The 22409-nt window shown below is 44.2% G+C and overlaps 1 protein-coding gene and 1 long non-coding RNA gene across 9 annotated transcripts in view; one reads left to right on the plus strand and one right to left on the minus strand.

Moving 5' to 3' along the window:
* EVL (Enah/Vasp-like) overlaps positions 1-22409 on the minus strand; it is a 144775-nt gene that overhangs the window by 19093 nt on the left and 103273 nt on the right. For all 7 annotated transcript variants that reach the window (XM_063159967.1, XM_063159968.1, XM_063159971.1 and 4 more), the window contains exon 4: positions 377-440. In XM_063159967.1, coding sequence (XP_063016037.1) covers positions 377-440 — 64 coding nt within the window. The remainder of the gene's footprint in view (positions 1-376; positions 441-22409) is intronic.
* LOC134420146 (uncharacterized) lies at positions 14478-21472 on the plus strand. 2 transcript variants are annotated; one of them, XR_010028267.1, is made up of 3 exons: positions 14478-14818; positions 15260-15636; positions 17788-21472. It is a non-coding gene; the product is annotated as an uncharacterized LOC134420146 (long non-coding RNA). The 2 variants fall into 2 exon arrangements; XR_010028266.1 differs by lacking the exon at positions 17788-21472 and adding an exon at positions 16129-16184.

Below are 22409 nucleotides of genomic sequence, written 5' to 3' on the forward strand. Positions count from 1 at the left end.
ATCTCTGCTATCCCAAAGTAAATCTCAGGTGAAATATCCTCACTGCTGACCCAGTCATGGATAAATCCCTACTAAATCTCAGGTCCTTCTCAGCTATCCATAAAGGTGCAGGAAATGAGTTTCCCTTCACTTTCCCTATAGTTTTTGGAGGCAGGAAGACTCCTGAGTACCTACCTAGCAAAGAGTTTACCTAAAGTGTGAACTTTGGCTCACTTCACCCTTTAACAGTCATTACAGAATCATTAACAATAATTAGAAAACATTCAGAACCAGCTTAAAATATGTACAAGTGAAAAGAGCAGTGCCTACTGGTGAACAAGGACTGCATGTTCATCCAAGATACAAACTAGGACTGTGCCACAGCTGATTAACTCACCTTCTCTGTGCTTCCATCTCATCTGGGGATGGACCATTCTGGATCTGGCGCTGGGCAGCTGGACCTACAGACAAAAATGAGAAGATGCTATTAAGAAAGAAAGTAAATGAAAAAACAGTGCCACTCAGATTGCTTCTCCACCTTAGTATGACAGATAAACCTCAAGCATTATTGTCTTCTCTTTGCTTCTTTTTTTCTTTTTAGTTTTTTTTTTTTTCATATTAGACAAATCATGGACTCCTGTACATTGGGAGAATCCAGGGGCTAAATGTGGGAGCAGATGCGTCCAGAAACTTGGCACCATGGTTTCTGTAGATTACACACTAATCCCTGGGTGATGTGAAGGCCTGCAGTGTTGCAAAGTTGTCCTGCAGAAGGACAGCCCACGGCACTGGGATGCATTTTTAGCTTTGACATGGTTCAGCTCCATCCTCCAGGTATTATTCTGTGCTTGCTCAGAAATTCAACTGCCCCACCGAGTCTGGGAGCACACATTGTGCTAACTGTGATGCTGAGCTGGCATCAAAAGCTGCCTGATGGAAGGTGCAAAGAGATGCAAAATTAAACAAGGCTTTTACAAAGGTGACACTTCTTTTTACAATGCTGTGGTCTTCTGTTTCTGGGGGATCCACATCAAGCTGAGCTTTCACTGGCATCCACCAACAAAAGCTGACTATGCATGTGACCATTTAAGTCACATCTCCTCTCTTGATTGATCATTTCTGTTCTCAGATATATAATCAAGGACACTGACCCTACATGCCATTTTCAGAAAGAAACAATTATTTTGAAAATAAAAATAACTATTGGTAACATAAGTGGTCTTGCATTTATTACAAGGATTGTTCCATTCATTTGAGGAGGTGGGGCTCACTGTGATTAAACAGATATGACTTTTATTAAATCCAACAGCAATTTTCCTGATAAACTGGGAAGAAGATCAATTGGGCAAGAAATTATTATGCCTACCTTATTTTTTCATTTTCAAATGTAAAACTTCTCGCTTTTAAAAGTTATCCAATAAGAGCAAATCAGAATTAAATACTTACAAACCTAAATATGTCACTCTGAAATTGTTAAGCATATTTATCTCTGTATTCTTTATGTACTACTGCCAGGCTGAATGCTATCTGAAAACCAATTAAGAAAATGTGAAAACAGGAAAGATGGCAGAAATGCATCGTAGTCAGAAATTCCAGAGCATTGACTGATCCTGAGGAAACCGTGCATATTTCTGAAATGTGATTAAGGACAAACATTTGAAGTAAGGGTACGCAGAACTTTCTGAAAACCAGGCCTGTGTATTCCAATTTTGGGTCTCCCAAAAATGAAGCCAGTGACAACCACTAAGCCAAAAGCTCTGACATTTAAAAATATCCTATGATTGGGCATGAAGTGAAGACAGTTCACTTTAATGACTCACGACTGACAATTTAGTGCTGTTTATCACAGGCCTTTGGCAAACTATTTAGACAGAAATGCCACATTTTGTAAAGATCACACGCAATAATGAACGTGGGGAAGCAGGTGATTGTTTTGGGAAGAAAGCCTCAGGGAAAAATTTAGCAAATATTTGGGACCCACCCAGCAGGCGGCTCTGTGAAAGGAGTTTAAGGTGCAGGAAGAGCTCAGAAACCCCAGGTGAGGAAGGCAGGGACAGCTCACAGCCTGGCCAGCCCCAGCTCACGGCCGGGAGGGCAGGGATTCATTCCATGCTCCATTCTGCACATGCATGCTCTGCCGTGCACGTACAGCAGGCAGCTGCGAGGCTCAGGGGCTTCACTCCAACTGGATTTCCAAGCTTAATTCCCCTCCACGTTTTTCGGTATTTCTCAGACAGAAGCAGCCGTGAACAGTGAGTGCTCTTGGTGATGCCACCCTCCTTAGAAGATGCTTCTCTGGCTGCCCATGAGCTGCCTCTGACCCTGCCAGCCTTTGGGAACAGCCTCACAGAGGAGAGTTCTTCTCAGCACAGTGACCAGGAGAAAGAGTTCTGCTGCTGACCCGTTTGCAGCTCCACAGCTGCTGTGAGCCACATTTTTAGCAACTAATTAAGGCAGGAGATACTCTGCGAATGTCTGTGCTTCCTCGCTTGGTTACTTTGCAATAATTAACCGGGCTTTTATAGAAGCATCTTGTGATTCAGCTGAAGGCAGACTTTGGGAGCACACAGATGTTTTCCGCGTTTATTTTTTCCCCTCCTACTGAACCACCCCAGCAGCCACCCTGCCCATGCCCAGCTGTCCCTGCAGACAGCGAGGGGGAACTCCTGGCACAGGGCACTGCTTTGTGCGGGTGTGGAGATTTCCATGTGCTCCTGCACTCTGCACAGAGATGTCCACGTCTGGAACCAGCCAAAAAACCAGCCAAACACCAGGAACAAAGCTGTTCCTGAAGGAAAACCCATGCTCTAGCTTCCAATAGTGCCAGGAAGGCACGGACTAACAGGAACAATGCCATCCTTTCTCTCCTGCTGGACAAGCTCCAAGCAATGTTTCTGCTCCCTCTTTTACCTTGGCTACAATTGCAAGCAATGCTGACTGCACACCCTTAGAAAAAAAGTATCAAACTCGTTTATTTCTCTGAGCAGCCGGTATTTTGGGCTTCTTCCACACAGCAGGTCCAATCTACTAACAAAGACACTTTCATTCATTACACAGAATGGGAGCAGCCCCTGCTTGGGGTTTTTGCAGCTCCTACAGCTCCATGGTGCTTAGGGACCAGTGTGGTGACAGTGGTGGGCTAAGGAAAGGCTGCAGAGTCAGAGTTGAATTAGAAATACACACGGGCTTTCAATTCATGATAATGAAGATTTTTGTTTTACATATGAGAAAAACATGATTTTGTGCAAAAAAAATACAAAACCCCCAAACCACAAACAAACAAACACACACAAACCCCCAGCAGATGTCTGGGGGAAAAGAGGTGTCAGGGAGACAGACAGCTTTCCCTCATTGTTTGATGATTCCACAACACTTGGATTATGGGAGACTGGTTCAGCCATCAGGTCTGATCTGTCATTGTTTATACTCTGACAATGTGACATAAACTCCTGCTTATCCTGACAAGAACAGAGGAAATCTTTCCAGATTACAAGTTTCTGCAAAGCTTTTCTTTCCAACAGCAATATCTTTCAAATAAATTGGCATTTTCTGTCATAAAACCCCAACATATCAGTTGTTGGAAGCATTTCTGACTGATGCTAATCCCATCGGCCCTGTTCAGCTACAGCCTGGGCCGGTCTGCAAACCCATGCTGGGACTCAGCTGGGCAGGGGATTTTTGGGGTTCACCACGACTGAGGTGTGACATCCATGGGTGGCTGTGACATCCGTGGCTGCTGAAATAAACACGGGCAGGAGACCTTTCTCCTTTTTAATGCTTTTATTAAAAGTGATCAGCTCTGGCGGGAGAATCAACGGGTCCGCGCTCACGCCACCACTGCTTCCACGAGTGACTCGGAGGAGGAAGAGTGCAGCTTTGTCCACTGGTCTGTGGGCAGAGCTGGGGGTTCCATCCTCATGAGAGCATCAGGAAATCCCTTGTTCCCTTTTTTGTTTTGACCTTCAGGGCTCTGGCTCTAGGGTGAGAGGCAAAGAAGGGTCTCAGCGTCTCTGCAGGCTCTGGACTTTGTTCCTCACCTCCAGACATCACTTTGATCTCTTAATTCTGCGTTGGCTCGTTGTTTTTGGGTCTTTTTGGTAAGTTTGGTGGGGTGGCTTTCCCATGGCATGCTGGCTCCGAGGTCATTTGCGTGCCCTCCGATGTCCCCTCCTTTCACTGTCCAGAGGGGTCATCCACCTGGCAGCAGGCAGGGGGGTACTGACAAAAAGGGGAATTCTCAACAATAGGGAGTCAACGACCGACTCTTAACAGGTGACTACAACATGAAGTTAACAAAGAATTCTCCTCCGCCAGCAACCAGCCCAACTTGGAACTCCGCAACCTTTTAAAAAAGGGTAACCTTTTCTTTACTCCTAACACCTGGCTGCTGTGACACCCGAGGGGCTGTGACATCGGTGGCTGCTGTCCCCGCTCCAGGCAGAGCGGGAAGCGCTCCGTGTCCCCATCCACCGCCACTTCCCCATTCACAGCCTGTCTGTAATTTTAGCTCTCTCGCCGCTGTTGGGCAATCCCGCTGCTGCTGCCGAGGCTCTGTCAGCGCTTCAGCACCCGCCCCTGCCCGGAGGAGCTCAGCCTGGTGGGCACTGCCCGTGCTGGAGCTGTCCCGGCACAGCCACACCGGAGCGGGAACAGCAGTGCTGGTGACCGGCTGTGCTGCTGGCACTGCCCTAAACTCATTAGCAGAGACAATTATCCTGGACAAAGCACCCATCTGATTAGCCTAGATAGAGCCCGTAGATACAGCAGGGTGCCCACGCTCGGGCTGGGTGACCCGGCAGGTGGGGCTGACCTCACTTTCCGTGGCGAGCTGAAGGATGAGAGGAGGGATGATGGATCACTGCTCCCTGCAGCTGGGCAGAGCCACACTGCCACCATGGCACTGCTGTCACACCGGGCTGGGATCCACGCCTCCTGCTCCTACCTTGTTTGTTATGAGTAGAAGAGTTGCCCATTTTTAAAAAGGTTGCAGAGTTCACGGGTTGGGCTAGCTGCTGCCAGGGTGGAGCTCTAACTGTTTACTGTAACCACCTGTCGCATTCGTTAACCACCTGTTGCTGACGGTTAAGAATTCCCCCTTCTGTCGAGTATCCCCCGGCTGCTTTCTGCAGGATGGCACCCAGAGGTGAAGAGGAAGGGACATCGGGGCTGGCATGCAAATGAAGAAAACCCTCATCAAACCTAGCAAAACCCCCTAAAAACAACGAGCCAACATGGAATTGACAGATCAAAGTGATGTCTAGACGTGAGGAACAGAATCCAGTGTCCGCTAAGACCCTTTTTACCCCTCACCCTAACGTAAAAGATGTTGGCTGGACAGGAACTTCGAATATCAAACCAAAAAATGGGGAATCTCCTGGTGCTCTCGTGAGGACGAAACTCCCAGCTCTGCCCACAGACCAGTGGACAAAGCTGAAATTTTCCTCCTCCTCCTCCGTGCCACTTCTGGGAGCAGCAGTGGCATGAGCACGGATCCGTTGGTTCTTCCCACCCGAGCTGAGTTTTAATAAAGGCATTTAAAAGGAGAAAGATCTCCTGCCCTATTTATTTCAGGAAAGATGATGGGAGATGTCATCAACCAGTGACAGAAGTAAAAAAGTAATCTATGAAATTCAGGACCATGAGATTAGCTTAAAAAAACAAAATAAAGTGAATTAACCCCACAACAATCAGTAGCAAGTAAACAAGCCCCCAAGCACTTCTGTTCCCTCCTCTTCTTGATTGTTTTTCAGAATGTGTATCAAGCCTATTTTCCTGAACATCCAGGATTGAAACTTTTCAATAAAGGTGAAGATTAGCTCATAATCTTGTGCCTCTAGGCAGTGCTGGAGCTTTAAGAAAAACACCAAATACCATCAGAATCTCATTAAAATCAAGAGCACAGGCCATCCTGAGAAGCTGGCACCTCACTATTGCACGGAAGTTCAGACAGTGGATGCTCCAAAGAAGCTGAGAGTGGAAATCAAAACACAACAACTAAAGACATGGTTTATTTTGCAAAGTCATTTTCCTGAATTTGGTTTTAATGAGGACGTGAAATGTTTCACTCCAGTACCAGTTTGCCAGGTGCTGTCCCAGCAGAGACAGGGACACTGCAATGCTGGCCTCGTGCTCTGCAGTAGGAGTGCTGCTGAGCTCAGCAAACACTTTCCCTTGGATGTCTCAAAGAGACATCCACACATCTGTTCTGTGAAACTGAAGCTATCTGCTTGTAGCTCAGTGAGACTCTGTGTATTTCTGCACCCAAGTAAGTGCATATACCTGTTTATACCCACTTCACACTTACATTTCTTTACATCAAATAAAAAGCAGGAATTTGATCTTTTTTTTTTTGAGAAATTGAATTTCTGAAAATTTCTGAAGTCACAGGGGAAAAGAACGCGGCCACTAGCACGGGCAGCAGTTCAATCAGCTGATATTTACACACATCACTGGTCAAAAATCATCTCTGGTTTTGCTTAACTATAGGATTTATGACACATTAGATCAGAAATGTGTATATATATATATATATATACACACACACTGCAGCCTGGTGCAGCAGCCAAGGCACCAAGAGCAGCACGGTCTATTCTTGGCCTATCTCCACATACAACCTTGCAAGGCAAGGCTCTCTATTTTCAAGCATCTCCTTCCTGTTTCCCTACTGATAGGACAGTAAATCCCTCAGGGCAGGATTTTCCAGCACGTGGAGAACAGCAGGGCCCCTACATGCATTGAACACCATGCACACAAAGAAAACGCCATATTATAAACAAACAGTTTGCTCCTAGTTAATGGTTAAGATCCAGACAAGATCCATTTTACCAAGATTTAACTCCCACCGCTGCTCTAAGGCAACTATGATGGGTATCTGTACCTGGGTAACAGTACTGGACAGAGGAGGATTTTTCTACAAAACACAACTAAATGGAGATATATTTTGGGATTTTTGAAAAAAAAAAAAACAACAACACCCCAAACACCCCAACAAACCACGTGAAAAAATATTATTAGAAATAGGCAGGATTCCTTGATAATTAAGTCACAGTCTTAAATAAATTCAACAGAAAAACAAAATATTCAAATATAGCATCTGATCCCAATCACAAATAAAAAAAAAAAAAATAAAAGCAAAAATCCCACTAACTAGGAAGGCCCAGAGTAAACCAACTCATCTCTGCAAATCCTCATTTCCAGAGGAGCTAACAGTAATTGACAGTCACAGGTAGGTCATTATGGAGAAAAAAAATAGGCAAATATCCCATTAATTATAGGACGTATAAGATGCTGCCCTTTTTAATATCTGGTTTTTAAAACCATTATCTATCCCATGAGTACAGATGCTATTCACTAGCAAGCAAGAGCAGCAGCAATCCAACACATTGACTCAGAAGTCACCATCCCACATTCTTGCTGTGATGACCTCTCCTGATTTAACAGCCCTGACTAATGCCCGCATCTCCCCGGCCTCATGCCTCATTTCTCACAAATATTATCTCAGCCTCCTGCCTGAATTAAAAGTAAATTGAAGACAAACCATCCATCAACGAGCTACAACTGCAAGCGTTGCAAGGCGGCGGCACAGACCATCTCCATGCGAAGACCATCTCCACGCAAAAACGAGCATCCCTTCCCCCTTCCCGCGGGGAGGTTCCCGTCACCTACAGGACATGCGGCACAGGACGGTGCAGTCACAGTGGCAGAGGCAGAAGCAGTGCCAGATCCATTCCCTGCTGACCATAGCACGGCCGCAGCGCGCTCCCCGCATGCCCGCCCCAGACCGGCTTTCACCAGGTGTAATCAATCCCCTGCTGCAGCAGCACCGGGGGCCCGGCCACTTCAATATTTAATGGGACCCTCGTCCTCACCTATCACAACACTTGGGTGCCTGAAGCCAGACTTCATTGTCTGGGCTTGCACGTAATGCTGTGGAAGAAAGGAATTGCATTTTCTGCCTCCTGCCCCAATCAGAACTCCCTGTGTTCACCTACATGCAAGCAATTACAATAAAAGCAAAGTGTGACCAAGCAGAAAGTTCAGTTGTTTTGGGGGAAAAAATGGCTGCTGTTGTTGAACATGCAGGATCAAATTCAGTGGTAGCTTCTGAAGTCAAAGGGGTTCAGTGATAAGTGTTGAGCACTGGTCTTAAAATTTAAGTGAGAACAAGATGGATTCAGAGATGTGTATATATGGCTTAAAATCCCCATCTACTATTAAATGTTTTCTTTATCATCCCATCATACCTGATCTCCTCTGATCCCAATACTTCACCCTCTTTGCCTGCTAATCACTTTCCTCTTCTATATTTAAGGGTGGCAAGTCTTCCAGAGGCAATCCAGTTGAAGTTAATGGAGACTTTCTATGAGGAGGCTAAACAGAATATTTATTCACTCTCTACCTCTGCATTATCACCTTTAATCCATTTCTTTCCTTTCTCCTTGCCTTTGCATTATTCTGTCTGCTGGGGACTTCACACAGCCTAATACTCTACTCCTCAAGCAAATTCATAGCTGGTTTAGGGGATGTATCTCCATAGCTCCAGTGACACTACTCTGGTGTAGATCAATTGGTATTTTGACCCACTGAACTCAGCAGCTAAGTCTTTTATCTCATATCTGACTTTTAGAACATGCTGAATAAAAATTCCAAGTTTTTATAAGTTACCTATGGTTACACCAGGTGAAACCCAGGTGGAATAAGTTCATAATGAGCAATGTATCAGAGCCACTCCTATCCTTCTCAGACAATACTTACTCATCATAACTGAGTAGTTGCTCACTCCCTGTACCTGCCTCCCACAACATTCTCAGAAAGACTGATATGTAGATACTCTAATAGCAAAGCTGCTTATCATATGTTTTCTAATGTTTGCTGCTATGAATTATTGATGTCCCGTTTTAAGTCTACAATATCAATACCTCTCAGGTATTCCCCACTATCAGATGGAGCACAACAAGCATTAACCAATCAATATCTGAGACAGCAAAAAAAACTCTGTTAAAAGCAAACTATCTTTTTCACTATGGCACACAGATGGTGCGAACTCTACCTGTACATGCTCATTGTTTCCTGCTTGCTGGGTTATAAAGCCAACAGAGGCACACCAGAAACAGGAGTATTAAATTCAAACCTGAGTGTAAGTTCAGGGTCTCACAGCCATAAATGACAATGGCTTTATGTAATTACATTCTGAGAATGTAAGAAGATTCAGGAATGTATTTAAATGAACAAAAATGGCATTAAAATCGTAAAATTGTAGGCCATGTTTTATATTCAGGTCTCCAGATTTCTTAGAATACATAGTATCAGATTCAAACCATTTCATTCTCAGTTTTGAGGGCACTTCAAATCCTCTTTGTTCTCCTGTGCTTTCTTCCTGTATCTCATACTGAAGGACTGAAGGGAAGCATCTGGCTGATGTAAAATATCAGCTAAGCTCTCCAAAGTGCTCACTTATCCTGCAATACCATTGGAATCACCTGCTCTCTCAAAAGAAAACTATTACACAAATGTAGGCAATTTAAAACACTGTATCAAACTAACGACAGAATCTGTAAACCCAGAGATGTACAACTTAATTCCGTCCTAAGGATGCATCTAACTCTTTCAGTCACTTATTTGGCTGAGACTATGTTACCCGATATTTTCTTTATTATTTATTTTCTTACACAGTGAGATTGTGGTTTCTACAGGGTTAAATACGGTCATGACAAATAAAAAGCTAAGAAACATCCTTCAAGGCCAAACAGCATCTCAGAGACTCTCAAACTGATCTAACGGAGATTAACAAATCCCTACAGATCCTTGGGCAGACTTACCACCTGCACAGCAAACTCCTTGCCAACAGTGTGCCATGGAGCCAGAAAAGCAGTGAGTGGGTGTGACAACTCTGCTTCCACCCCAGCCCCACCCTCCTCCCTAAAACTGACACAGGATTTCTCAATAGTTCATTCAAACACAACAAGGGCCACTATGTGCTGAGTAAATGGCAGAGCAGGAGCTCATATGGTTGGGAAGAGGCTCTCTCAGAGACTCCACCACCTCTTCTGATTCTGAAATAAAGACTGGTCTCCACAATCCCACCAGCAAGACTCCTTTTAAGTGGAAACAGCAGCATGGCCCACAGGAAAAAATAAGTAAAGAAGGCAGTTGCCCCAGTCAGTATGACATGAGCCACCACTTCTGCTTCTACTCTGGATAAACAAAGTTATGACTTGCTGTACACCATCAGTGTTGGTCCAAGTTTGGGGGGGGGGGAAATCTGATGTGGCCAAACACATTGTGAAAATACTTTTATTACACCTGCACTGGGATTCCTAAATTGTGGTACAGGTGCCACCAGCTGCATGCAAGTCATTTTAAAGGGGTACTCTGTCATGCAGCACTGGGCACAACCCTGCCCCCAGAAATCCTGTAATTTCTTACTAGCATTAATTGACCTTCACAAAGGTTACAGCCCAGCTTGCCTGTGGCAGAACAGATGATTTCCTGAAAGAGGAGCACTTGCAGAGTCTGTGCACCTGAAGAGATTTTAAGTAACACTTCAATTGACCACCTCTTACTCCTGTATATAAAAACTCTTGACCTCAATTTGAGCATGAAGCAATACCAGCTGGCTGGAAGGCAAGCACTCCCCAAACAAACTGCTCCTCTAATCCTTGCTACAGGAAATCAATTGTGAAAATTGCATTTTGACAAATATAAATAATTACTGACAAAAAGGCTGACAAATCCCTCTTGATGTCCAGCACTTACCTGGTGCAGCAGCCTGCTGGAAGATGTGCTAGAAAAATGCTTCTTTTTTAAACAGAAGCTGGAAAACAGTAATTCCGCAATCTGCAGCAGTGAAAATAAAGGACAGCTCTGATCCTGCAAGCGGTAGCAGGCAGGCAGGCGACTCTCCTACATGAAGCCTTTTGCAGGAAGGCTGTAATTATCTGGTTGAGCACCTACTGATTGTATCTGGAGACTGTGCACGTATGAGCCAATATGCAGCTGATACAACTCATGTCATTTTACTTTCTGTACATTTTGTCCTTAATTGAAAAGGTTGCTTTCCTTTTCTATTCCTAATATCTATTATCCATGCTTGAGAAGGCACTTAATAGCACATTAGACAGCTAAGAACCCAGAGGCTGTGCCAAAACTGAAATAACATTATGAAATTAATCAAGGGCTTGGTTTCATTTTAGTAGAGTCTTTATCAATTGGCACCATGAGAAGGTTTGTACTTTAGAAAATTCTGGAAAACACTCAAGAAGGAGAACAATGAGCTTTTAAGTTCCTCAGCCAGACAAAATATATTAAAAAAGCCATTCTCGTGCCACTGACCACATCTTTGTTGTTCTTAAGATGGAAACTCATTTCTGTTGTTAAAAGTCAGTGTCAAATGTTTTGTTAAACCTGCAGAAGATGTTTATACTGAACCAGCCTTAATTTTTTATATTGTCCTTTCTGCTCTCAACCTCCATTCCCACCATCAGTTCCTAACGACCCCTGGGTACTGTGCCAAGGAGAACTCAGCGAGACCAACCCAGGAACAGAGGGTGGAACCTTCAGTTCTTTCATGGCCAGCCCACACTCAGGTGCCTGAATCAAGACTCACCCATGGCAGTGAGAAGACTCAGCTGGCACAGCATCTATTAATCCAATGGATGATAAGCATCCAATAATCTATTTCAGAACTAGCCCCTAACACATATTTCCAGTTACAAACAATTTTAAATGGGATGCAAGACTGAAAGTTTCTGCCAAGAAACAGAGAGCAAGAAACATTCCAGGCAAATTCAAGTCTCACAGGCTAAGCCCAGAAAAACCCTGTCAACTCAAGTAAAAATTACAGTTACCAGAAAATTACCTGCATTGGAGCATCCTATACTGATGCCATTCTCTAGTAATATGCTCTGATTAAATCATGTCAGTGTTTGTAGTACTACATTAAACAATATTTAAAAGACATGCTTACACTTTGCAAATCTTTTCTTTGCAGGGCACTGCTAAGAGCAAAATAGCTGCACAGATAAAGGAAAGATGAAGGCTGGTAAGCCATTTCTCATGACAGTTGCCCCACTTATAAGTTACTTAAGCTGCTGTCTGCCAGTAGCCTGTAGTATGGTAACAATTAAATAGTCACTAGCAACATACCTATATTACAGAATATTGCTTTCTAAATTGCCTTCTGCAAAAAAAAAAACAAAACAAAACAAAAACCAAAAACAAACAAACAAAAAAAAAACACCAATCAATTTAACTGATGGGGAAATTTGAAGTCTGCTACACTGCTGTTAGAACAATTTGGTTTAAAGGAAGTGCAGGCATGCATTTGATACTTCTCAGAGGGCTTGACTTTAATTAATTTATACTTTCAAATTGACTGTGATTCACTTGAAAATGCATTCTGCTGCCTGAGAGTAGGAACAGGCACTTCTTGGGAAACCATGATAACTTCTCTGATGCAGAAAGCCTGAGACCTAAGTAAAAGCCCCAAATTCCTGTGAACAGGCTAACAGGCACAACTCAAACTACTTCAGCTTTGCAAACTTCCAGCTGCAACACCACCCTCCTCAGTTATCAGCACCAGTCTAGGGGAGGGATGAATCCTCCCTGGCCTCAGTGTGTCTCTCCACTGATTACAGGGGAAGCCTGGCTGAGACTCAGTGCTATAAATACAGCTGGGATGAGTCCAATCCCAAGAGGCTGAGCCATAAACTCTACCAACTTACCCACAGACTCAGGGAGGGTTTGGAAAGCCCAACGCCACTGCAGCTTGGCTCAGCACTCTGCTCATGGCTGTGACTCACCTTGGGTGTGCCAGAAAAGCCTTGCAGGGGCACAGTGGGCAAATGCTCCTTGCAGTGACAAACAGACGCCTGTCAGGCTCTGCCTCACCTCCCAGAATGGGACCTCTCCTGATAAACCAGACAGGCCTTCCCCCTCCCCATTCATCCCCCCAGTGAGGAGTGGAGGTTTGTTCATCACTGAGTTTGCTGACCAGCTTTCTGCCCTGTTATCTGTCTCATTACTGAAAGGAGGCTGGTGAGGTAAGTGTGGTTGTGAGACAACTGTGACACAGAGCACGTATCTTTTCTCCCACTATAGAGAAAAAGGACTTCCTAGAATGAGAGTTAAAAATAGCTGGTTTGCCTTAGAGGGTGTACTCACTTTGAAACACAGAAAACAAGTCTAAGCTGACACCTCTAATATGACAGGCACCTTTAGCAGCCTGCTCTCTGCCAAAATACCTAAATCCCTGCTCTTTCTTCTCCTTAATTTTTTTTTAGCATTTCAAATTGTAGATGCTTTTCAGAATGCTATGAGAAGCTTTGGTGGAGAGAGGGCAGATGCAACCTTCTAAGTTGCATTAAAACCAGCCTTTTTTCAGACCAAAAAGTATCTTTAAGGTTGTTTCTTAAAATCTATTGCAGTCCTGCCTTTATTCCCACATTTCTTATACCAGTGGTGTTTCAGCTCCCCAGCATCCTCCTTTAGGCCTGCTCAGTGCCTGTGTCCCAGGTGGATTGGAGGTTGGCCCCACTGCACCCAGGGCTGAGGTGACTGGACAGTCTGGTTTGGGTATCAGCATCAGCAAGGCAGCTTGATGTATTCAGAGCAAGCTGTATCCTTTCAAACACAGTATTTTTTAACCAGTGAGGGTAACGAGCCAGTTGGGCAAACTTACCTGGGGAAGTCACGTGAAGTTATTACATCACATGAAGTTGTCACTGTCACATGAAGTTATTACCCCAAGACAGTGGCTTTCTAAAGTAAGCCTTCACTTGGTAAAGGATTTGTGTTCAGAATCCCAAAGCTTTGAACACAGAGGGTACAGTGGATGGCTTTAATGATCTCTTCTGGCTCTAAAGTTCTAGGAATCCAACAGAATTGCTTATGGGCTTCTTTACACCAAAGATCTGCTTGACTCTTCTGGGAATACATTAAAGCTTAAAAGCTCGCCAAGCTGAGAAAATAACCGTGATATTTCCAGCTGCTTTCCCCAGAATGTTATATTAATCCTTCCCCTGGCCCTGAGCAAGCCTTGCCACTTTTCTTTCGAGCAGCTTGACAAAGGAGCACGATTGGACTGCTCCTCTTTATGGCTTTCTAAGGGCTCCCCTCTCCCCATAAGTTTTCTCTCAGGTATTGCCAAGCCACTAAGGATTTAGGAAGCTTTCCTTGCTGTTCCCTGACACAGGTATAAGCATTTCTTCCAAGTCTGGAAGCCAGCCCCACAATTCACACTGATGACCAAGCAGAGCCTACCAGCAGATTTAAGTGATAGCCTAAATAAGAACCACTCGGAACGCCATTCATCACAAAGCTGAAAATCTAGCAATGTCCCACACTCCTCCTGCATGCTGAAGTGACAGACAGGAGCCAGGGCTTGCTGTCTGGCTGCCGGGGGTGGGACCTGGCTGAACACCCCCAGAGCCCACCTGGGCACCCCAAAAACGTGAGCAATTCTGTGCCATGCTGGCGAAGTTCTTAAGTGTCACCCAAGCTGAACTGCAGACCACGGCTGCCTGCCCTAGTTATCAAATGACCTGAAATTCAGCACGATCATCTGCCAGAACAGCTGCTTCCCTGACAATGAGAGAAACTCCTGCCTGGCTGCTGAAGCCCAGCCAGCAGCAGGAGCCAGCACACACAGCCTCCCCTGCTCCCATCCCCCTGCACGGCACGGCCTCAAAATGTCTCGTGTTCCTCGAATTCTGCACGCTGACTCCTTCCTCTGCTGATTTATTTATTTTGCTTCTGTATCATTAAAAAGAGATTTCAGAGACCTGGTACTTCAAAGAGGGGGAAAATAACGAAACATCCTTCCCAAGGAATTAAAATGAAGGTAAGGTTGGATGTTGTCAGTTTTCTTTCTTTCTACTTAGGACGCTGCATAAATAATACACAGCACCAGAAAATTTACTTCTTTTTACAGTAGCAACCTATATAGGAACCAAACATGAAAATGATTGTACGAGTAAGACTTAAGTGCTCAACACAGGCAAAGTTAGGGAGCTAAATAACTTTGACAGATGTCATAAAGATTTTTTTAGAAATGACTTATGCTCCAACACTCATACTTTTTGAAGTTATTTTGATGTACACCAAAATATATTCTTCTATTTCACTGTCAAAAAATCCTATTAATATATTAATAAAATTTTAGTTTTATTAATGTGGAAGGTAATATTAATGAAATTTACTACTCCTTAATAATGAAATAAGCAGAATTAAATGTTTATAGTTTATCTTAAGATAATTGCTTTTGTACTTCTTCCCCGATTAGAAATGAAGAGTGAAAGCTGTTATTGAAGAGCAGCCCCTCAGCTGGAACCTAAATGTTACTCCATTGAACCCAATAGACATAATTTCCTGCTAAACTGGATCTAGAAGATTGTTTTCTGTGTGGATCTGTCCTCCTGGCTAAATACATTTTCCCATTCCCTAGCTGAAATGGGAAATGAGGACTGCACATGTTCATGGTGTTCTGTGTCTCAGTCCTAGAGAGCCCAACAGGTTCACACTGCTAGTGTTGTGCCTAAGAAGCATCTGTCTGATTTTCACACATGTAACTGGTTGTAGCTGTTGCTAGAGCTCTTATGTGCATGAGCAGGAACAAAGTTTGGACTGAACATATGCCTTATTCCCTGTGTTTACTTCAAGGTAGGTTCAGAATCCTCTCTGTAAGTGTGAATGCCACCATGAATATTTGATTAGGGACACACAGAAAGAATCTGAAATTGTATGGCACCAAGGCTTTGCTGAAGTATGCACGAACAAGCAAAGTAGATAATATTAAATGTACGCTTCTCTTTTCCTTGCTCTGCAGCCTTGTCTGCACATCAGTGTGAATTAAACAAATTGAAAACCCACATTGAGCAGCATCAGATCTAATTGCAGTGCAAAATGTTTCCCTAATGAATTTCAGTTTTCATATTTTCTCTTACAAGTTGTGTTACCATGCTATTGAATAAAAGCAGTTTACTAATATATATGGATATATGTGGGTCTATAGGGCTAATTAATATTAAGCCAGTTACTCTGGCTAATTTATGAGAAAAGATTATAAAAATAAACATTTTTATCTGTATTAATTTTACTTGTGGGATACTGTCAATAATGCCTTGATTTTGTTTTTTGTTGCTGTTTGCCAAGTGCTGACAAATGCATGAATGGAGTTACTCCCAGTCCTGGACAGATCCTAATCTAGGCAGGTAACTCTCAATCTCCTAATGATGGGAGTCCCTTAGTGAGGCAGGGACACCCTCCAGCCTTACTCCACAAGCTGAGATCCCCCATCAGCCAGATGGGGAGGAAGAGGAGCACTGCTAACCCTGAGCCCTGCAGTGTCCTGAGCCTTCATCTGTGAGACAGACACACAAAATACACCACAGATGGCTCAGTGAAAACAAAAACCCACTAGCACTGGCGGGGTGCTTTTGCAACCAGAGCAGAATTCCTGTCTCTACCAAAATCTTTGCTTTTATCTCATGGAAGAATGCCATGGTTAACACACCTTGTTTAATGGCCATGTGGCTGCCTGATTTGGGGTGACAGGTTTCCAGTGGCACGTGGACCCAATTCTGAAAGTGCTGAGCTCTGCACAAGAGCTGCCAGCTCGCTGTCTCTCCTGGAATTGCAAAGAGTCAGGAGCACATTCCTGATGTGTGTTCAAGGCAGCACCTCCTCTATCAGTTCCACCACACGTCCTCCTTGCCATGCAGCTTAATTCTAGCTGGAATGTTTCTAATACCTGGAGGATGCTCCTCAGGAGCCTTTTCTTAAGCCCCTCTTTCATTCATGAGCTGCACCACAGCAGGGGCAGGACAATTGATATTGGACAATTTAAAGTATCCTGAAGGTTTATATTACACTTGCACCTTCTTGGGCCATTTTCTAGACCCTTTCTTTCATAGATGAAGCCAAATCAGCATAATTTTGCCTTAGGAAATTTCAAAAATGGCTTTTGTTTAGGCTGGCAATAATAATACCAGTAAGTTTATCATAAAGCTTCCTGCAGCAAAATCTTATTCAGCCACATGCAATCTTAAAAGTGTTGCTCTGAGAACTAGAGACAGACTTCTTGGGAAATGCCAGAGGAGGTGTTTGGCTTTCAGCTCTAATGCAACAGACAGCTAATTAAATGCTTTGCTAATAATAGTATCCTGTGCATGAGGAGATAAGCTCAATTACTTACTGAATTTAACCAGAGTTTGCAGACATGTTGGCATATTCCTGGTAGCTAAACCAACTTTTTTTAGCAATACAATTCACTCTCCTTTCTATTTCTCTAGTTTAGATGTATCATTAATGAATAGAAAATGTCAATGATGAAAGAAATAAACAAATCTGACATTTCTTAGCTAAAGCTCCATTGCTACATAAAAAAATAACCATCAACTCAATACAATAATGTCAGACACATCACAAAAAAAACTCAAGAGAAGTCAATGCAAATCCTCTACTGACTTAAGGTGAAATTAGACAAAATCTAGGATTGTTGTCATAAAAATACGTTTTCAGTCTGCATGTAATCCATGAATCACACAATGCTGTGAAATTCAGTACTCTCAGCACATAATCATCAACACTTTTACAGTGAGCAGGGAAAAAGGAACGCTCTGCTTCACAGATTCTTTGGGAAATACAGTTTTCCCAGTGTCACAACTCTTCTTAGATTAAGACACTGGACTTTTTACTCTTCACACTCCACACTCTCAGCACAGCAGTGATTGGGAGCTAGAGTACACAGCTGAAATTAAAAGAAAAGTTATTGTTCATGGAGCAATAATTCCATTTCCTTCATCTCTTTAGGGCATGCCTACCCAACTCAGCAAGAAAACTATTGACACAGTGCCATGATCAAGGGAGAGGATTCCTCCCCTCTACTCTGCCCTTGTGAGATTGCACCTGGAATACTGTGCCAGCCCTGGAGCTCTCAGCACATGGAAAACATCGACCTGTTGGGATGAGAGCAGAGGAAGGCCTCAACGACGATCAGAAATACACTTTGAGAGAGTTTGGGTTGTTTAGCCTGGAGAAGAGAAGGCTCTGGGGAAACTTTATAGCACCTTCTAAAATGAGCCTACAAGAAATAGGGACGTTTTACAAGGGTATGTAGTGATAGGACAAGGGAAGGGCTTTAAGGTGAAGGTTTAGATTAGATATTGGGAGGACATTCTTTACTGTGAGGGTGGTGAGGCCCTGGCACAGGTTGCCCAGAGAAGTTGTGGATGCTCCATCCCTGGAAGTGTTCAAGGCCAAGCGGGATGGGGTCCAAGCCACCTGGTCTAGAGGAAGGTGTCTCTCCTATGACAGGAGGGTTGGAACTGGATGATCTTTAAAGTCTGCTTCAACCCAAACCATTTCATGATTTCATGATTCTGTGATTCTGTGATCCACCGGAGGGGGATGAAGATGACTGGAGGCTGCAAATGGCACATGAGGAAGGGCCTGGGGGAGTCATCCTGTTTGGCTCAGAGAAAGGAAGGCTGAGGACCAATCTCACTATGCCACCAGCACCTGACTGGTTCATGATGGGAAAGGCACCCTGGAACAAGGGTCTGGTCACGTGGGGAGGTTTCCATCCTTGGCGATTCTCAAGGCTCACTGGATCAAGGCACGGAGGAACTTGACCAAATTTTGAATTTAGCCCTGCTTTAAATAGGTGCTTGGACTAGATGTTCTCCACAGATCCCTAAATAACTCTGCCTGAAGACACTGAGGAAATTAGGGAAGCAGGTATCACTGTCCACAACATATGGAGAGCAAATAAAGGAACTTCATCTGGCCATGGTTTTTATTGCAAAACGACTTCTCTATTAATGGCTTGGGGTCCACTAAGCAGCTTCTAAGTCTTAATTAAGGTCGTTATTTCAAAGATAATTCACATTTAATACCTAAGTATACTTAATAATCTCCTAAGTGCTTGTCTGAATTTGAGCTCTGCTGTAACAGATGACCTTGTATGAAACAAGGAACCAAAAAGCAGAAGTAGGATGCTGACTTAGTATTAAAATTCTCCACAGCACCAAGCCTCTAAAAGACACAATGCTATTCTACACACTACAGCAAAATAGTCCAAGCCAGAAGATTTATGTTCATTAAATAATAAATAATTTCAGGAGACTGTGAGAACTCAGGAACTTTGGCCTTGGACACTGCAGACTTCAAAATTTCCAAGTGAGGTTAATTGAGCTAAATGATGGCAACTCCTCCAGTGCTACTCGTTCTGTGTCAAGGAAGAGTTGTTCTAAGTTGTGATTTCTCTTGTAATTAAAAGGGCAGGTTTGGTACAGACAAGGGCCTGAGTTTCAAAACAACACTTGTATTTGGAAAGGAAAAGAAAAATGCAGAGCTAAAATGGATGGTGGTAAGAAAAGGAAAGGAGAGTGAAAAACCAAAACAGCCAGTGGCTTAATGAAACTTGACTTTGAGCTGCATAAATAAACAGAGCCACAGCTTCTTGCAGAATTTAGGAAAATGCCCTGAGCACATGAAATGTGATGGTTACCATAGAAATTTACATACAGTCACACATCAGACAAATCCTGAAACTCTTTTCCAGTATAAACTCCCAATTGAAAACAGGATCAGGCACAAAGAACAAACCTGTCATCCACTCTGGTTGAGACATTATTCACATCACTCCACAGGGGTCAGCTCATGCTCTGTGAGGAGTGCCCACTCTCCACAGCACAGGGATTTAACTCTGGGAGCAGCTGGCTGCTCCACACCTGTTTTACCTGTTGAAAATGTGTGTGCTATGGGGAGTAGCAGAGAGCAAACCTCCTTCCTCTAAGGGAGGCATCTCATGGCATGGGCTGCCATGCTTTGAGTTTGTGTCCAAAACAGCAACGCTTAAGACACCAAAGTGTGTTGTACTCCTTTCCAATTCCCCAAATTAGGAAAGATGAGGGAAAACTAGGAATATTAGGAAAAGGGCAGAAGCTGGGGAGCAGCTGCCAGGGTGAAATGGCAGAGGGACCTTCTTGCCCTGCACCACTCCCCTTGCAGGTCCTCCCAGCTGACTGTGGGTAACATTGCTGCCTGTTTGGAGGTGAACTGAGGGTGAGGTAAGCACCTGCCTGCTCATGGAAGGGACACAGGCTCTAGGGCCAAGACTGGTGACAGCCAAGGCAGCAGGCATCCACCACCTCCACGAGCAGGTGATGATGCTGCACGGATTTGGGCTGCCTGGGAGCTGCCTGGATGTGTCACTGGCATTGCTGGAGCCCAGCCCTGGACCCCCCAAGCAGCCCTGCAAGAGCTCAGAGAGGGTTCGTGAGAAAGACTCTGACTCAGGGACAGCAAAAGAAGAAAGAGTCAATACATCTGGACATGTAGGATGAAAAGGCAAAAAAAAAAAAAAAAAAAAAAAAGATGTTGTTCTCAGGTCTATGGCCAGAGGGAAAGTAAGGAACAAAGTGGTGACTGAGTCATAGCTGTCTGCTGCCAGAGCCATTAACTGAGGGCGACAACAGGATGGGTGAGGGGTTGCACTGGAGAGAGAGCCTGGGTGCTGGAGTGGGAGCTGTGGCTGCACTCAGCTCTCTCTCAAGGGCATCCCTCCTGGAGGCCTTCCCTCCTGGTGGATAAACACACTGCACAGAGCTGTCATGCTGGAGCTTGACATCCTGAAGAATAAACAAGGGTGCCTTTGACTGGAGATGGGAATGACAAGGAATATTGAACGACAAGGAAAGGCAGGATCAGAAGTTCCCTTGATGATAAAGGTCTCTCCCTGTCAGAGATCACACTCTCCTCAGCAAAACCCAACTGCTGAGGCTACAATTTCACTTCAAATTAAACACTTTCATAAACTTCCTCTTACCTGTGATAATGCAACTGTGACCCAAATGGCACAGCCCATGGCAGGAGTGTGCTGGACAGACCTGCTGGACACAAGGCTTGTCTCCTTCCTGCCCTGGGGGTTCAGGGAATTTGGGACAGAAATTGGCACCTCAGTGAGTCCTCTCCAGCCTCCTGATGCCAGCGCTTTGTCCTTCTGCACTGCAGCACTGCAATGCCACTTGGGATCCCAGCTGGACAAGCACATGCTCAAACATAAACTCTGAGCCATCACTTCTGACATCTGGACTGGCCATGGCCAAGCACCATCACTGCAGGCTGAGCCTGGGCTGCAGGGGACACACAGAACTGGTGCATTGTGGCAGCAGACCTGCAGGAATCATTATATTGTGTTCCCACTCTAACAGTTGAAAATAATTAATTTTCAGAATATGGATATGTGAAAGACTTTATGCTGCTTCTGTGCCAATGCACAAGGTGTTCTGTCAGACTTTCTCCACCTGCCATCTCTTAGTGTCCTAAAAAAGGATGAAATGAAAACAGGAATTTTTTTTCCATCAGGATCTTTACAGTTCACAAGGAATTTTCTAGTATCACTTAGCAAATTAATTTATGCTTCCTTCCCCTCCAAGCCCTTCTCCAAGTGTGAATTTTTATTCAAATAAATCTTGGCAGAGTAATAAACCAATTTAAATGTTGTATTTTTTTCTGAAATATCTAGTGTTTCGTGCAGTGCTTTTAGGATGATTGAACTGAAAGACTGGAAACCAAAACCTATCCTTTCCTCATTGAAAAGGTTTGATGTGGACCAGCTGCACACATTTCTGGTACCTGACTAGCTGATGTACTTCGCTTACCTTTTCCACAACAAATAAAAAAACCCAAAACAATTGCAACAATGAAAAATCAGGACAGCCCATAGGGCAGGCACTTTGGTTTCCTTCTGAGACCAACAGAGACAGATTTTTGGATGCACACTCTGACCAGCCAGGGGCAGACAGAGAGCCAGCACTCACAGGCTGTAAAAAGGGCAGACAGGTTTTGAAGGACATGGAACACATTTCACTCCCTGAGGCAGCACAAAGGGCTGAGCTGCTCAGGCCTTCTCAAATGGCTGCACAGCCATCACCTGCTCACTGCTGGATGGACTTCTGTCCAACTGGAATGAGAACAAGTGTTGGAATTCAGAACATCCCTCTGGCTGTCCTGGACTGCCCAGACCCCTGCCAGGGGGCCCAGAGACCCTGGCACCGAGCCCAAAACACCTGTGGTTTTGATTATGACCAGTGGAGCACGTTACCAACCTTAGATGAAGATCAGCAAGCCACGACATATTAAGCAGAATAATAGTGAATTTATCATGGGGCGAAAAAATAGATTTTTTGGGGTTTTTAGAATGGGGGTTCAGGGGGCAAGATGGAGGGATCTGGGCATGTCCAGCCTTTCTCCTTCCTCTTGGCCTCCATCTTCTGCTGTGATGTTGGCACTTTTAGATTGGTTTAGAGTAGAACCTCACTGTCTAAGATAGGTGATAGGTATTGGGAAGTGATTGTAAACACTGCATACACAGTTTTTAGTATAAAAAGATAACACCACCTCTGAGGTGGGCAGAGTGCCTCTGAGTG

Source organism: Melospiza melodia, chromosome 6 (assembly GCF_035770615.1).
Source record: "Melospiza melodia melodia isolate bMelMel2 chromosome 6, bMelMel2.pri, whole genome shotgun sequence".
In the NCBI taxonomy this organism is placed as follows: domain Eukaryota; kingdom Metazoa; phylum Chordata; class Aves; order Passeriformes; family Passerellidae; genus Melospiza; species Melospiza melodia.